This window comes from Coturnix japonica, chromosome 27, assembly GCF_054131305.1.
Source record: "Coturnix japonica strain WE chromosome 27, WE-NBRP24, whole genome shotgun sequence".
Lineage (NCBI taxonomy): Eukaryota > Metazoa > Chordata > Aves > Galliformes > Phasianidae > Coturnix > Coturnix japonica.
In genome coordinates this window covers 4,705,288-4,720,341 of record NC_140689.1, presented here as the reverse complement: position 1 = coordinate 4,720,341, position 15,054 = coordinate 4,705,288, and the positions used below count along the sequence as shown (strand labels likewise).

General features: G+C 45.0%; 2 protein-coding genes and 1 long non-coding RNA gene across 15 annotated transcripts in view; 2 read left to right on the top strand and 1 right to left on the bottom strand.

Moving 5' to 3' along the window:
* LOC146756367 (uncharacterized) overlaps nucleotides 1-15,054 on the bottom strand; it is a 499,728-nt gene that overhangs the window by 297,706 nt on the left and 186,968 nt on the right. The gene's annotated exons all lie outside the window — the stretch shown is intronic.
* On the top strand, nucleotides 61-1,063 carry LOC146756376 (rho GTPase-activating protein 32-like). Its single transcript, XM_085524544.1, has 2 exons — nucleotides 61-277; nucleotides 597-1,063. Exons 1-2 carry the CDS (start codon nucleotides 100-102, stop codon nucleotides 1,025-1,027), a joined length of 609 nt encoding a protein of 202 aa, XP_085380670.1. The 5' UTR covers nucleotides 61-99; the 3' UTR covers nucleotides 1,028-1,063.
* On the top strand, nucleotides 1,281-10,749 carry LOC146756375 (rho GTPase-activating protein 32-like). 13 transcript variants are annotated; one of them, XM_085524705.1, is made up of 6 exons: nucleotides 1,281-3,844; nucleotides 4,354-4,749; nucleotides 5,045-7,178; nucleotides 7,661-7,859; nucleotides 8,546-8,691; nucleotides 8,913-10,749. In XM_085524705.1, the coding sequence occupies exons 3-6, from the start codon at nucleotides 7,079-7,081 to the stop codon at nucleotides 9,368-9,370; spliced, it is 903 nt and encodes a 300-aa protein (XP_085380831.1). In that variant the 5' UTR covers nucleotides 1,281-3,844; nucleotides 4,354-4,749; nucleotides 5,045-7,078; the 3' UTR covers nucleotides 9,371-10,749. The 13 variants fall into 13 exon arrangements, with proteins under 13 accessions (XP_085380831.1, XP_085380835.1, XP_085380829.1 ...); XM_085524709.1 differs by having other exon boundaries at nucleotides 4,342-4,749; XM_085524703.1 differs by having other exon boundaries at nucleotides 4,074-4,749.

The window sequence follows — 15,054 nt, the reverse complement described above, 5'->3', positions numbered from 1 at the left end:
GAGCGCTTTTCTAAGCTGTGTTTCAGCAGAAACCAGGCATTGACAGGAACAGGCAACTATTGGCAAGGGTTCGGTGCAGCTCTTCCCTCACCCTGCACCATGACTGACAGCATGCTCTGTTTTCTCTGCAGAATGAGTTCTCCCAGTAAGAGGGCAGAGTCAGCAGCTTGCAGTTGGCGTTCCTGCTTCTGCCTGGGCAAACCTTCCCCTGTGGCCAAACGCCAACTGCAGAGCAGTGCCAGGGAGCCCTCTGAAGCAGAAGTCTTGGTCCTGGCAGGTAAGCATGCAAATCCAGCTTTCAAAACACTGCTTGTCAGCAACACAGGTAGAATTCATGCTTTCAGTGGGCTTGTACATCCTTCTGGCATTCAAGCCTGTGCCTGACATCTTCAGTTGACTCCTGTCTTTCCCAAATGAGTCTCTTGTCAACACAAGAGCTGGACCTGCACGAGGATCACTTTCAAGGCAGTGACACTGTTGCTAGAAGCCTATTTGCTTCTGCCCACCATCACTGCATAGCCAAATGTCAAGAACCTGTTTCATGATTCATCTTGTGAAACTTTGACACTAACTGCTGTGCGTCTACTCCTTCCTAGGTGACCCGAGCCTTTGTATATCTCCAAGACGCCAGGCATGTTACGATGCAGCTTCCTGTGATTCCATCAATGAAGAACTGTTACTAAGCACAGGATGCTGCAGTTCAGATGAAAGCCTTCCGTATAACATCAGTTATAAAGAGAAGAATGCCATCATCGTTGAAGCTCTCGTTCATCCCATACCTGCTGAAGCTGCTGACCTGAGCCTGCCAGACTCCTCAGGCACCAGCCTGAACCGAGTGCCTTTCGAGGACAGCCCAGCCCAAGCACAGCACGAGTGCCCCGACAGCAGCACAACCATGCAGGCTCAGGTCAGCATTACAGAGGAGAAGCCAAACATCTTGGGGGGGGAGGTAGAATCAGGCCAAGAGTCCCAGGCTCCGGGCAACAGCACGACTTCTGAGACACTCTCGTCAGACAACAGAGAATGAGTCCCATCTTTCCTCCAGACCTCACACCCCCTCCTTTTTCCTATTGAATAAAGGCACGCTCGTGCTCAATCAACGCCTTGACTGAATTCTGAGTTTTCATTCGCAGAGATTGGGATGAGTACAAGAAACAGCAAGACAGCTCAGCTTGCAACGCTCTGGCTGTGGGGTGCGTGCAGGGACACTGTAACCATACAGGGAAAGGCTTCCACTGCTTTTTGGAAGAGGAAGCTCCAGTCTTTTTTTGACATATTGTTTCAGCAATTGCTTATGTTCACAGTCAGGGTTATGCCTAGAGACCTCAAACCAGTGAGCCTGAACTGTAGTCAGTCTTCCATAAATAATAATGAATGTGTTTTTATTTTTCTGTTGGGAGAGAAAGTTACAGTACTCCACTCCATTCCAGTGGATTGCAGGAGAGAACTTAAGGCGGGAGAAGTAACACAAAGTAGAACTAATGGGTTGATTGAATTGATAGAATTATTTACTGAGATAAAGGATAATAGTTATGATGAATGCAAAAGCAATTGCTCACCACCTACCAATCAGTGTCCAGTTAGCCTCCTAGTAGTGGAAGAGATTGACATGAAGTTCTACCCCCTTCAAAACTCCTTCCACAATATGTCATATAGTATGGAATATCCTTTGGCCAGTTTAAGTCAGCTGTCCTAGTTCTGTTCCTTCTCACTTCCTTGGGCTCTCAGCTGAGATTGACTGTGGCTCTGTACAACGCTGCCTGGCAGCAACTGTAAGCATCACTGCGCTATCTCCATTGTTTCTCTAGAATGAAAACGTAGTATTAAATCAGACACTGAAGAAAATAATTCAGTTCCAGCTGAAACTCAGAGAATAACTTGTGCTTAGGATTCTTTCCCTACAGGAAATGTTAGATAATTATTGCTATTTGGTACTGTGTTGTGTAGCTGAGCTGGATTTTGTTATCCTTGAAGAAGTATCTTCCTCTGAAAGGGGAGTAAAACATGATGCTCCTAATGAGCGGAGCAGAGACACAGATCTGATCTGAGTGTTGGTTTCCCATTTTTGTGATGCTCTTTGCTGCAGTTTGTATCTAGAGAGAAGCCCTTGTGGTGTCAGTCTGTTGTGTAACCTGCTCTAGTTTTGTGCCTCAAGGAAGAGTGATCCTTTAAACAAATGGTGGCTGTACAGAGGGTATGGGGTGAGATGCATTCCTCTGGCCCCATCCAATGGATTTTCTGTCACTGAAGTCTTGAAGCACAGGTTAGGTACTGGAAGGCTTGAATATTTCCTCACCAATAGGTTAGAGCTTGGCATTTTGTAAGCTGCTGGTATCTCTCAGTAAAGCAAATCATTACAGCACGAGCATTTTCCTAGGCATCTTATGAAATCCCTCTATCTAAGGCTACTGGAAGGCACTCTGAACAAAGATCATTCTCCCCAGCTTCTCTTCTCTGAGTGGGAGCTTCAGCCCCCTGCACAGGCTGGAGGTCATCCCCAGAACTTGCTTCAGGTTGTTATCCTTCCTGGCCAAAAACCAGATACAGTATTGTAGATGTGGTCCAGTGAGTGTTGAAGCAGGAATGACTTGTCGTGGTCTGGTTGTGCTGCTTTTTAATGCAGCTGATGATCTTGTTGTACTTCTTTTCTGTCAGAGCACACTGCTGGCTTGCATTCAGCCTGTGGTCTCTCACCACTTGTCCTCCTAGTTCCATACAGTTCGGTCTGTTCATTAAAATGTTTCAGTAAGTTGGTCTGGTCCTACGAAGTTGTATGACTGCAGTAAGCAGTGTACATGGTGCGCTGTGAGTACTGCACACATTCCTCTTGGCAGCTTGTGGAACAGACATTGTGCATTGTTTGGATTGTGTAAGCATTCCTGTTGGTCTCTTGTGATGCTTACCTTCTTAGAGCACCTTTCCATGTTTGGCTCTACATATTTTGGTACCTTACTTGTTCTGTTTGGCTTAGCAGGGAAGGTCTTCTTCTGAAGCATCCTCAGTCTTGGTCTGGGCAGCATACTTAGAAATGACATGGACGTTACATGAGTGGGTGATCAAAGGGGGAAAGATCTCACCTTTCTGATCTGTTTCCTTTTAGAAGACAGTCCTGGAGAGGATTTGCTTTCCTTGTTTCCTGGAGACTTGGATTCTTAGATGGTTTTGACTGCAGCTATTTCTGATGTTAATTCCTTTTTCTGTACTTTAGTAGCAAAGTGCACGTGGAGTGCTTTGGAATTGTCTGAAGTTGCCAGGTTGCTTGTGATCACATATGTAACGTGGAGTTATGTGTGGTGCCAGTGATAATTCAGTGTGATGAACTTGAAGGCTTTCAGTAGAATTGCAGCCCTAATAGAAACAATGACTTGAACTCTGGAATTCTGTGTAAAATCATTAGCTAGCTTGTGGTCCGGGTCTTCAAACCAAAGGCTATGAGGTGCTGCTCTTGTTGACACAGGCTGTGAAAGATGACTTGAGCTCTAAGAGTAATTTCCCTTCTGCTCTTGATATGAACGTCAAATCCAAAATTACAGTATTAAGAACATAATATAAAAGTTTTTGCTGCTGGCTTGTGGACCTGCATTAGCTCTTAGCCATAGTTTGGAACTTGCAAAGCAATCTTATTTAGATTTTAGTGATGAAATCTTTTGATGAAATCTTTCTTTTAATTCTGCAAAAGAATCTCAATGGCACATTTCTTTTCAGTCTGAAAAGGCTCTGACATAATGAAGATGTGCCAGACTGCAGCCATGTGCCAGATGTGTTTGGATCCATGGAATTTTCTGATGTAGCTTCAGTGTTTGAAGAATCTCCGCTTGATCTAAATACTCAGAGAACAAAGCAGGTGTGTAAAGATGTAGTGCTAGTTTCTTACAGAAAAAATATAGCACTTAATCCAGAAATTTACTTCTCATTGTATATAGTGCTTACTCCATACTTCAGTATCTAGTAAACCTTGACCGAAGTAAGATACAGATTGAGCAAAGTATGTTAAGCATAAATTTTGGTGCCTTCTACCTGTAGGCCATGGTTCATTTTACAAGAACCCTAACTCCAGTGTTTGGTTTGCACAGAAATAGCAAGCAAGGGAACAAGTAAAGGAGTCAGTGAGGATTTTAAAACGCAATGGAAAGTGATAAGGCACAGTTGATAAGATTTTGGAGTTAGGTTGGATGTACACAGAGCTTTAAAGAGGAAGAATCTTCAGGAATAGTCAGCATGGATTGACCAAGGGCAAATTGTACTTGACCCACCATTGCTAGGTGAGCTTCTGCTTTAAAGCATCAAGCTGCATAAAGAAGGCAGTTTTAAAAGCAAGCTTACCAATTCGTTTTTAACCAGTGATTTTTTCAGGAAGGAAAGCTTATAGATGCTGTTTGCTAATGGAAGATGGAGAGAGGAAAAGCAAGAGAAAGGCATGATGTGTGCATAGCCACCACATCCCATCTGCAGCGTTCTCCCCCTCTGCAAACGAGGAGCAGCTCATCAAGCTTGGCCTGGGCCATGGAAAGGGAGCATGCTAACATCTGGGCCAACCCAAACGAGTTAGTTCTGCAGGTTGGTTGTTTTCTGCTGTTTGTCTCACGTCCTGTTGCTCAGCGGTAGATTTGTTCATGTTCAGTGCCAACAGGAAACACCCAACAGGTGGGGTTTGCGGAGAAAGAGGTCCTGCAGGTCTTGTGTGACACCCATGGAACCGTAGCGAGGCTGCATGTGTGTAAAACACCAGGAATCAACAGAGGTGTGAAGGTGAGCTGTGGGCTGCAGTACCACAGGAAGGGATGTGTGTGCTCTGGGTTTGGATGCTTCTGTGTGTTTTAAGTGACTGAGATACCACTGCTCAGTCTGTTTGAGTGTATAGAAGAAGTGTAACATCCATTCTGATGGAGTATTGTGAACGGAGCCCTGTGGGTTTGAGACCTGCCTTTAAGCTTGTGGGCATCATCCAGGAGTTGGGGATGGGGCAAGGGAAGTTGGGGTGAGGGATGAAGCGTAGGAACAGAAACTTCTTTGGTCCATATTAACTCCTCCCTTTTTTGATTAGGAATCGATGTGGGTTTCTTTTATAAAGAAACAGACTCATTGTGAAGCCTGTGAATGAATTGATTCACGCCTGCTGATTGGTGCTGTTCTCTACAAGGAGCTTCAGTGGAAATGGACACTTCTGGTCCACTGTCTGGCCCCCTCCTATGTGCTCAGATCAGCCAAGTTGTCAAGGCCTGGCTCTTGGTTGGTGAGTTGTGCCAAGGTCAGAGAGTTGGATTTTCTGGGCTTTGAGACACGTCTTCAAGATGCACATTGTGTTATTTCTGATGTGTTGACCTGTTGAGGTCCAGCCCCAAATGAGGATTCAAGTACTACCACAGCAGGAATGGTTTAGATTGGAACTGGAATGCAGAAGGTTGGAGTCAGCAGGAGCAGGGAATCGATCATCCCCCTGTACTTGGCACTGGTGAGTCCTCACCTTGAGTTCTGTGTTCAGTTCTTGGCCCCTCACTGCAAGAAGGACACCGAAATCCTGGGATATGTCCAAAGAAGAACACTGAAGGTGTGAGGTGTCTAGAGCACAAGTCTTTTAGCAAGCACTATCTTAGAGGCAGCCTTGATTTCTCCAGCTCCAAGCTTTGTGCCACAAGAGCTCTCCTGCTTCTAACTGTGATGTGAGACCGTATGGAAGGCTCTGCAGAAGTCCTTCCTTTTCTTGACTGTATTTTGTGTGGCTTTGGACTTGTTTTCATCTTCCTCAAAGCCCTCTGCCCAATTCTGTGTCCTTCTCTGCAGCCATGAATTCAATATGGAGCAGGTTCCTGAGCTCAGCGTCCAAGACATTCACAGCATGAGCTCCCTGTGTAAGATGTATTTCAGGGAGCTCCTGAACCCTCTGCTGACCGAGCAGCTGTATGCCAGGATCTCTATAAGCTCAGGGCAATGTCTTGGAAATGACACGTACCAGTTCCCTGGCCATCCTGGTTAGTGGTTGTAGCAGTGCCCCAGCTCTGAGGTCTTCTTTCTGTTAGCCCCATGAGTCACGTCTTTGCCACATCCTGCCTCTCACTGATGGCACTTGTGGTGGTGCCAGGAGGTGCTTATTTAAGCTATTCACAATGGTTGTGAGAATTCCTTTTCCTTTGCTGTTCTCCTGCTATTGGTAGAATGGGGTTAATAGCAAAGTGGACTTGGAGACGAATGCCTGCTGCGAGGAGCTGCACTGTGCAATCAGGCTGTAAAGCTGCCCAGTGCTTGCACCGCTTGGCCTTGATGGCACGGGCTGTGTGTATAATCAGGAGGGGTGTTAACTCTTTGAAAGGGCCGATAATATCAGTTCAAGAGGAAATGGTTTTATGTTGAAAGAGGGAAGATTAACGTTGGATGTTAGGGGAAAGTTCTTTACTAGGAGAGTGCTGAGGTCCTGGAACAGGCTGCCCAGGGACGTTGTGGATCCCCCATCCGTAGAGGTGTCCAAGGCCAGGTTAGATGTGGCCCTGGACAGCCTGGTCTAGTAAATGTGGAAGATAGGTGGCCCTGCCAGGCAGGGGGAGTGGAGCTTCATTATCCTTGAGGTCCCTTCCAACCCGGGTCATTCTGTGTTTCTGTGTTCCCCAGATGCCTCTTGGAAGGCATCAAGTCTGCCTCAGTGCTGACCACCAGTGCACTGTCCCCATGGGACTTAATAAGACACTTGATTTCTCTGGCAGGGATCTGCTCGGTGATAAACATGCATGCTAAGAACTTAGCGATAGTGTGGGCTCCAAACCTCTTAAGGTAAACTTCTTCTTCCATTTCAACACGATGCTTAGTTCTGCTGTCCCCCAACCCAGGTGCACAATTTCTAGATGACAGTTTCTACTCACTTGTTTAGCTGGGACTGCTGTGTCTCTGATCATCCAGGAGAATTAGTGGCATCACATCAGTGGCATCGCTGTTTGCCCACTGTGGAAGTCTCCAGAGCCCAGCTTGACAGTTTTTGGCTACAGAAATTCAGACTTGGGGAAGTGACCTCGGGGAAATGACTTGTAAGATCTGCCTTTTCTTCAGATCCCAGCAGAGCCAATCTTCCTGCGCATGAAAAGCTGCTTGCATGGAGCTGCAGATACAGTCAGCTGTTGTGGAATTACTCATCAGCCACACAGATGTCATCTTCTGCTCCAAATCCACACCAGCCATGGGAGAGGGAGTAGGTGAGCATCTTCCTCCATTAGCTTGATCTTGATCTGACAGCTTCATCCAATCCAGGGCTTCTCCAAGACCTTTGAAAATTCTATTACTGTTGAGGAGACAGCAGGCTTCTGGGCTTAGATTAGAATATGGTGCCCCATTCCTGGATCCTTAGTGTGTCCAAACACAAACCTTACATGGAGAAAACCATCACTGCTGTTAAGATTTTTTGCAAGCAGTTGAAGCTTGATTGAAATGTGGCAGCAAAGCTTTCTGAAATCCCAGACCCCTAGTTTTTCTAGGATTTTTGTTTGCCTGTTTTTGATACAGTGAGCTGCTCTTAATTGTGGCTGTGTCCTTTGCCATGAGCATACCTCTGAGCACACGGTTATTTTGAGCTCCTCTTCTTCCAGTGTCTCGGATAAGCAAGTCTGAGAGAAATGCAGAACTGGGATGGCTGTGCTGCTGCTTCCTCCTCCATCTCACCTGTGGTTTTCCCTTGCAGGGCACAGTTCTCTGCCTGGGCCCAAGTCTGTGTGGGTGTCTCCATCCACAAAGCTGCTCACACTGCAGGAGGCACAGGCTGAGAGGAGAGGCCAGAGCAGCTCTCCTGTTGCAACACGGAGCAGCAAGATACAAGTGGAGGAAGGGCCTGCAGCTGTACTGAGGAACTTCAACGCAATCATTGATTTTCCATCTGAAAGGTAAAGAAAGAGGAATTCCCTTTCCAGCCCCTATCATCATTGTTCAGGTGATTTCTATTGGTTTATTTTTTGTCCATTATATCTCCAAGCACTCAACTAAAAAACAGTTGCACTATGGGCTCAGTTCAGCCACACAAGGTGCCTTTCCTTCCTGGTTGGGCAGGCAGTCACAAGATGCAGAAAGCCACGCTGGTGTCTATCCTGGCCTGTGCTGCCTGTACCTGGAAACACTGGGGTTTTCCAGATTTCAGGGCCACGCACCTGAAACCAATTGCGCTTCTCCTGTAAGCAGAGCTGTTGGTCGGACTTGCTGGCACTAGAAATTAAAGATGGCAGTGAGCTGAGGCCAAGGAGGTGTTAACGTAAGAGTCAGAGATGCTTTTGAGCTTCCCTTATGGCTGCACCATTTTCTCAGAAAGCAGTTACGCCTGCCAGCTCCTGTCCTGCTGCTGAGCCTTTGCTCACATGCTCCGCATCTTGCTTGACACGGTTGAGAGGAATGTAGCCAGCAGGACTTGAGGGCTGAGCTGTAGGAATGGAAGCATCCTCTGCTGTTTGAAACAGAGCGCGTTTCTAAGCTGTGTTTCAGCAGTAAGCAGGCAGTGCCAGGAGTAGGGAACTGCTGGCAAGGGCTCGGTGCAGCTCTTCCCTCACCCTGCACCACGACTGCTCTGTTTTCTCTGCAGACCATGTTCTCCCGGCAAGAGGAAGGAATCACCTGCTGGCAGTTGGTGTTCCTGTTTCTGCCTGCGCAAACGATCCCATATGGCCAAACACCAATTGCAGAGCAGTGCCAGGGAGCCTTCCAAAGCAGAACGCGTGGTCCTGGCAGGTAAGGGTGCAAATCCAGCTTTCAAAGCACTGCTTGTCAGCAACATGGGTAGAATTCATGCTTTCAGTGGGCTTGTACCTCCTTCTGGCGTTCAAGCCCATACCTGACATCTTCAGCTGACCCCTGTTTTCCCAAAGGATGAAAAAGGCTTTCTCTGAAGCCTTTGCCTCCATGGGCAGAGGAAGTTGGATGCTAACTCCTGTGTATCCACTCCTTCCTAGGTGAATCGAGCTCTTGTGAACCCAGAAGAGCCAGGTCAAGTGCTGATTGCTCAGAGAGTGCTTCCATCAACAGAGACCTCATGGGAAGCACAAGTTGCTGCAATTCAAATGAGAGCCTCCCGTGTGCCAGCAGCGACGGAGAGCAGGAGGTCATTGTTCAGGCACTCATTTCTCCCAGCTCTGCTGAAGGGGCTGATCTGAGCCTGCCAGAAAACACAGTCACCAGCCTGGACTGTGGCCTGGTGCCTTTGCAGAGCAGCCCAGACCAAACACAACCCGAGTGCCCCAACAGCGGCACCTCCAAGCAGGACGAAGTCACTGTCACTGAGGAGCAGCCGAGCCTCTTGGAGGGGGACTTGGAGTCAGGCCTCCAGTCCCAGGCACCCGGCAGCAGCACGAGCTCCGAGCCACTCTTTCCTCAACAGCAAAGGATGAGTCCTGTCTTTCCAAGTGACTAAAGGCACGCTCATGCTCAGTCAACGGGATGGGGTGTTGGAAGAAGAAATGCTTAGAAGAGAAAATTTCCAGTGTTCATTTTAAAATATGGCATTTTTAAAAAGAGAAGAAGATAGAATAAGCAGATGTTGACAGATTAAGGGCACCTCATCAAATTTTGGGAAAGTCCATCTTGAGGAAACTTGGATAAGAGCAGAAAATAACTGTTTATGGATATACCCAATCACTAAAAATACCACCCTGAGTGCCAGCTCATGGCCCCAGACCCTTTTCTTCATTTCAAGAGCTGTCATCACAGAGGGCATCTTCCTGAGCTGGAGACCCTGAAGTAAAAGAATCCTTGGTCCTCAGTTAGTCCATGTAACTGATTTGCCTCGGAGCTGTGAACGTCACGGTGCACTGCTGAAAAACTGGCAGAGTTCCCCTGGAAACCCTGATTTGAATTCAGCAAAGTTCATCAAATCCAACAAGATTCAGAGGAAATGTTACAGGAACAACGAGTTGATATTTTCTCTGAAACTTCCTGGTAGGAGCACTAGAAATGTGGTCAGAAGTCTTTGTGGCATATGTAGGCCTCTTTTAAGAGATCAACATCACCTTTTGCAAAACAGAAAGATGTGGTGATTCATTCACATGAATACTGTGTCTGAACTCCACTTGTACCTGCCAAAGATCCTGCTACCTTCTCAGCTCAGTGAAGATTTGGCCTGCTGTCTGCCCTGAATTATGGTATGGTCTTACCAGATTTTCCGAGTGAAATAACACATGACCAAACACTGCTCCTACTTCAGAATATATCCTGAGTTCATCCCACCTAATACAGACAGAATCATCTTATGCTCTGTTATTAGAGTATGAGAGATGGTTTGCATTGTTGACTAAACATACTTTTAGCACCATAGAACCATAGAATATCCCAGTTTGGAAGGAACCCAAAAAGATCATCAAGTACAACTCCTGGATCCACACAGGACTACCCAAAAATCAGACCCTGTGTCTGAGAGCACTGTCCAAAATACTTCCTGAAATCTGGCAAGCTCAGTGCTGTGACTACTTAATCTGGGGAGGCTGTTCCAGGGCCTAATCACCCTAAATCTTACTTCACTGATTCCTGAGAATTTCTTGGATGACCACGTTCCTATGTCATATGTATCCAGGTTAGATTGCATGAACCAAGCAGATCAATGTGATCTCATCCTCAACAATTTTGCATAAACCTAAAAGCACTGAGTTTTGTAAATGGGAAAGAAACACAAAGCAGACGCAGTTCTTATTCAAACTATAAAATGTCTAGGTGTTTCATGGGAAAAATAAATTTATATTGAACATATTTATATGTAAATTTTATTGTACAATAGAAATAAAAGAACATTAAAAACAATGAGAAACGTGCTGTTGTTTTATTCGTCTTCACAATGATGATGAAGAAAATTAAGTACAGAAGGATTTGGCCCAATATTCACTGACTTGTGTTGTCCCAGATTAGACTTCTCTAAGTGTAAACTCAGAGACCGAAACTACTGTCTTGATGTTCAGATGTCCTTTGCCCAAACCAGTGGGGTTGCTCAGGTGTGTATAGGTCTGTGGGTATGTGTGCAAGGACGAGCATGCACATATATGTGTGTGCACAGGGGTGTGCAGAGTGTTGGAGCTGCACAAGGACATTGTGGTACCGGTGTGTGCGTGCACTTTGGGAGTGAAAGGAAGGGGTTACACATGTGTGTCTAATGTCTGGACTGTGGCAGCAAAGAGGCTGCAGTGTTGTTCTCTGTAGGAAGAGGCCAGTAGTTGCCCCATGTCAGACAGAACCAGTTCAAGTGCTGGCCAAAGCTGAGTCAAGGAGTGATGCTGCTGGCACTTCTGTGATAACTTTGTTAAGGAAGGTTCAAACCACTGCATAGCATATGTGAGAGCTATGAGCAAGAATGATGTGAGACAAACAGCCCTGCAGTCACCAAGGTCAGTGAAGAAGGAGGAGAGGAGGCTTAGTGGACATGGTGGTGATGGACTGATGATTGGGCTGGATGATCTAAGTGGTCTTTTCCAGCTCTCATGATTCTATCATTCTGTGACAGGTGATGTTAGTTTTGTTGACAGGTTCAGCAAGGTGAACTGGGACCAGAGGTACATCCCAAAACCTTTGAGTTGCTGGACTGGAGATAATCTTCCCAAAATAACTAATGAAAATAGTAGAACCATAAAAGGAATTTCTTTCTCACTACGAGAAAAAGGGAGGGATCCTTTGGCTAATGAAGGCCTGATTTGGCAAAGCCAGAGACAGTTTGCTTTGCACCACATTTATTTGACTTTCCAGAATGGTGTACTTACTTTCCAGGTATTTCTAAACAGTGATTTTTTATTTCCAAACATGGCTAACAGCAGGTTAAAAATTCTTTTCTTTGTTTCCTTTCTGCTAAGAATGAATGAATTTAATGTGGTCTTTTTCGTGCTTCCTTCTTTACGAAGGAGACAGCTGCTGCATCATGGCAAACAAACATTCAGATGGTTTGGAGAACAAGTCCTTACATAGACTACAGTGTACAGCAATAAAGGGCACACACAGCAACATGCAAGACATTCATTCAGCCTCCAAACACTTCTCCCTGTTGACCAATTCAGAACATATTAAACCATTTAAGAAGGGCATTAAGCTTTAGAGTTGATGGGACGTTTTATACCTTGTACTTTTCTCCAACTCCCATAGTAAGCAAGGAAAAACAGAACAATAATAATAAAATCATATACAAAACAAACAAAGAAAGAAACATACAAGCAGAAAACGCTGACAGAAAAAGAATATACCTCGCAAGGTGTCAGGATCCTTTATATCTAATCCTCAAGGCAGAGGATGAAAGCTTTGTCTTTTCTAGGTAACTTGTGGCTAAGACTGGGAGCTGGGAGGACTTTATACTTTCCCTGACCCGGTGGTATGTAAACTAAATATAGAAGGTAGTCAAATAATTATAACATATGTAACATATATATTTATATATATGTATTTTTAAATCCCAGACCTTAAGCCTGAAGTTCCTTGAATGGCTGGAGCTTTTAAATAGTGTTTTGATAGAAATTCTCTCAGCTATCTAAGAGTGCAGCTGGTCAAATCCACAAGCAAGCACGAACGATAAGCTTCATTTATAAGAGCAAACACAGAAGAACAACATGGAGGGAATAGTTGTTAGTTTCTTGAGTGAACTAACCCAGGCACCGTGTAGCCTCTACTATTGCTGTTCCTGAAGGAGAATCTGTTCCTCCCTTTATTTCTGAGCTTCACCCACCTCTACCACCTCTCACAAGAAGTGTGTTTTGGGGGAATATTCATATGGAGTCGAAAGGAGCTGGCTGTTCTATCCAATCAAGAATGGGAAGGCATATGACCTGTAGATTAGAAGATAATCCAAATATTTTACAAGAAATCTCTCCATTTATTTTAACAGCTCACTTGGAAGCTGTGGAAGAATTATCACCTATTTACAAACAAGACAGTGAGAGATAAAATTCCATTGTACAGTGAAATCCATGAGATAACAAAGACAGAAAGTCAGTAAGTCCATCTGCCACAGCAAGCAGCAAGCAAACCCCATCACTTTGGTTTTTGCCCGAAAATAAGAGTAAGGTTTGTATGTGTTGGAACAGAACAGCACTGAATGAACTGCAATGGAACCAAACTTTAAATTGCACACCTTGCTTCTGAAATTTGAGGAACTTGATGTGCAGAAGCAGCTCGTGAATGCTGAGTTTACAACAGCAAACCTGAAACTACTTTGAATGAGAGGGAAGAAGCAGAAGCTAATTGTGGCAGGGTGATTCTCTTCATTTAATGCTTCCATTTTCTGTTTTGCCAGGGTTCACTGGATTTCATTTAACGTGAGGTTCTTAATGACTATTATATGTATCCATTTAGAGTGTCATTTAGCCAAAGTCTTTCTGAAACAGACAGGCCTTCCTGTTCTGGACTGTGAACACCGTGTAAGTTTTGCCTCTTCTGCCTTTGCCTGGTCTCTCAGTGGGTTCAACTTCTTTATTCAGTCCTAACTAAGTTTGGCCTGTAGGAAATGGAGAATATTCTCATCTGCTAGAGAAAGATGGCTTTAGAAACTTGGGATGTTTCACAGCACTGAGAGACCCTCCTGCTGCCTGCTTATCTTCTGTGATTTTGCTTCTCATAGAATCATAGAATCACAAGGTTGGAAAGGACCTACAAGATCATCCAGTCCAACCGCCCTCCCATCGCCGTTGCTGCCACAACCACATCTCATAGCTCCTCATCCAGACACCCAGAGCGTATAGTAAAAAGGAAAGTGAGAAATTAAAATTTCCTCAGCAAAGCTTCAGTCATACCAATAGTGGAGGGTAAGACCAGCTCCCGTGGGGCTTCACAGTCAGATTAGTACAAAACTATTCTCAAAAAGGATGCCATCACCTCTTGTAGGCTGAGCTGCCATATCTGCGGCACCTGCTGTGATTCTGGTGGTGGACAGCTGATTGATTCAGAGATGGCTATTTGTGCCAAAGCATTATTTCCATTTCTATGACATGCAGAACAGAAAACAATCATGGCACTCATTGCCAACTTCTTTTTCATAGAGCAGTGCTTATCAGAGGACTTCACTTGTCTCTCCTTCCTGAGCCTTGTTTCATCTGTTCTGCTTGTGGTGGGGCTATGAAAAACTCATCTGATTGCTGTCCGCTTTTGGACTGATGCCCTATTGAGACAGGAGCTCACCTTCCTTTTCTAAAGTCCTGAAGCTTTAGAGATTCTTTTGGTAGCAATATGAATCAGTTTCTACAGATCGTTTTAGCTTTTGTACTGAGGAAGGATTCCACCACTCTGATAGTCAGCACGCCAGTTACTGTGATGTGCAGCTGAATTGGGCTTTCCTACCTCCTCGTGGTTTGCTGCTGTGCCCGTGCAGAGCTGCAGCTGGGTGGAGTGAGACGCTGTGGTTAGGCTGCTACATGTAGGAGGTGCTAGAATCTCTTTGTTTAAATTTATGATGTTTTGAGAACTTGTAATTGCATAATATTCTGTGCCTGCTATAGATGAAAAAAAAGAATGGATTTATTTTGTTTTTCCTGGAGGGTGAGATGTATAAGCCAGGCAACCCATGTCCTGTGGCATGCTGAAAGAGGAAAGCATGCAGATTTCTACATATTTGTGTCTGCAACTTACAGCAGAGTGGTTTTGGTTATCAGATGTTAGTCTTAAAAACTGAGATTAAATCTGAGATATACGTTATGTCCCAACTGCTCTGCAGCTTTACTTATCTGAACAAACTTTTGTATTTGGCTTGATAACAAATGAGGCAAGAAAACGCCTTCCTGGCACTCTGAGATTCCTGCCTAGAGAGCTTTGCTTATGTTTGTTTTTTAAGGCCTGTGTGCTTGAGGTAGATTTAAACTATGTGACAATCTTGGGTGCTTTTTCCCTCTTAAAAAAAAACCTATTTCACACGCTTTTATAGCAAACTTGCAAATGTGACCTACATTTCCCCCAAAATTGGGCTGCAAATGAAAGGAACCAGGGAGTCTCTGAAGACTTTTATCAGTATTCCTCCTGCCTCCTTGTGCTGCGGATAGCAGGCTCATAACTGATTCTTGAACATGTGAGGCTGTCACATAAACCTGTTCTTTCAGAAGTATTTATGTTAAGAATGACTTTGCACACATCCCCTTAACACCCAGG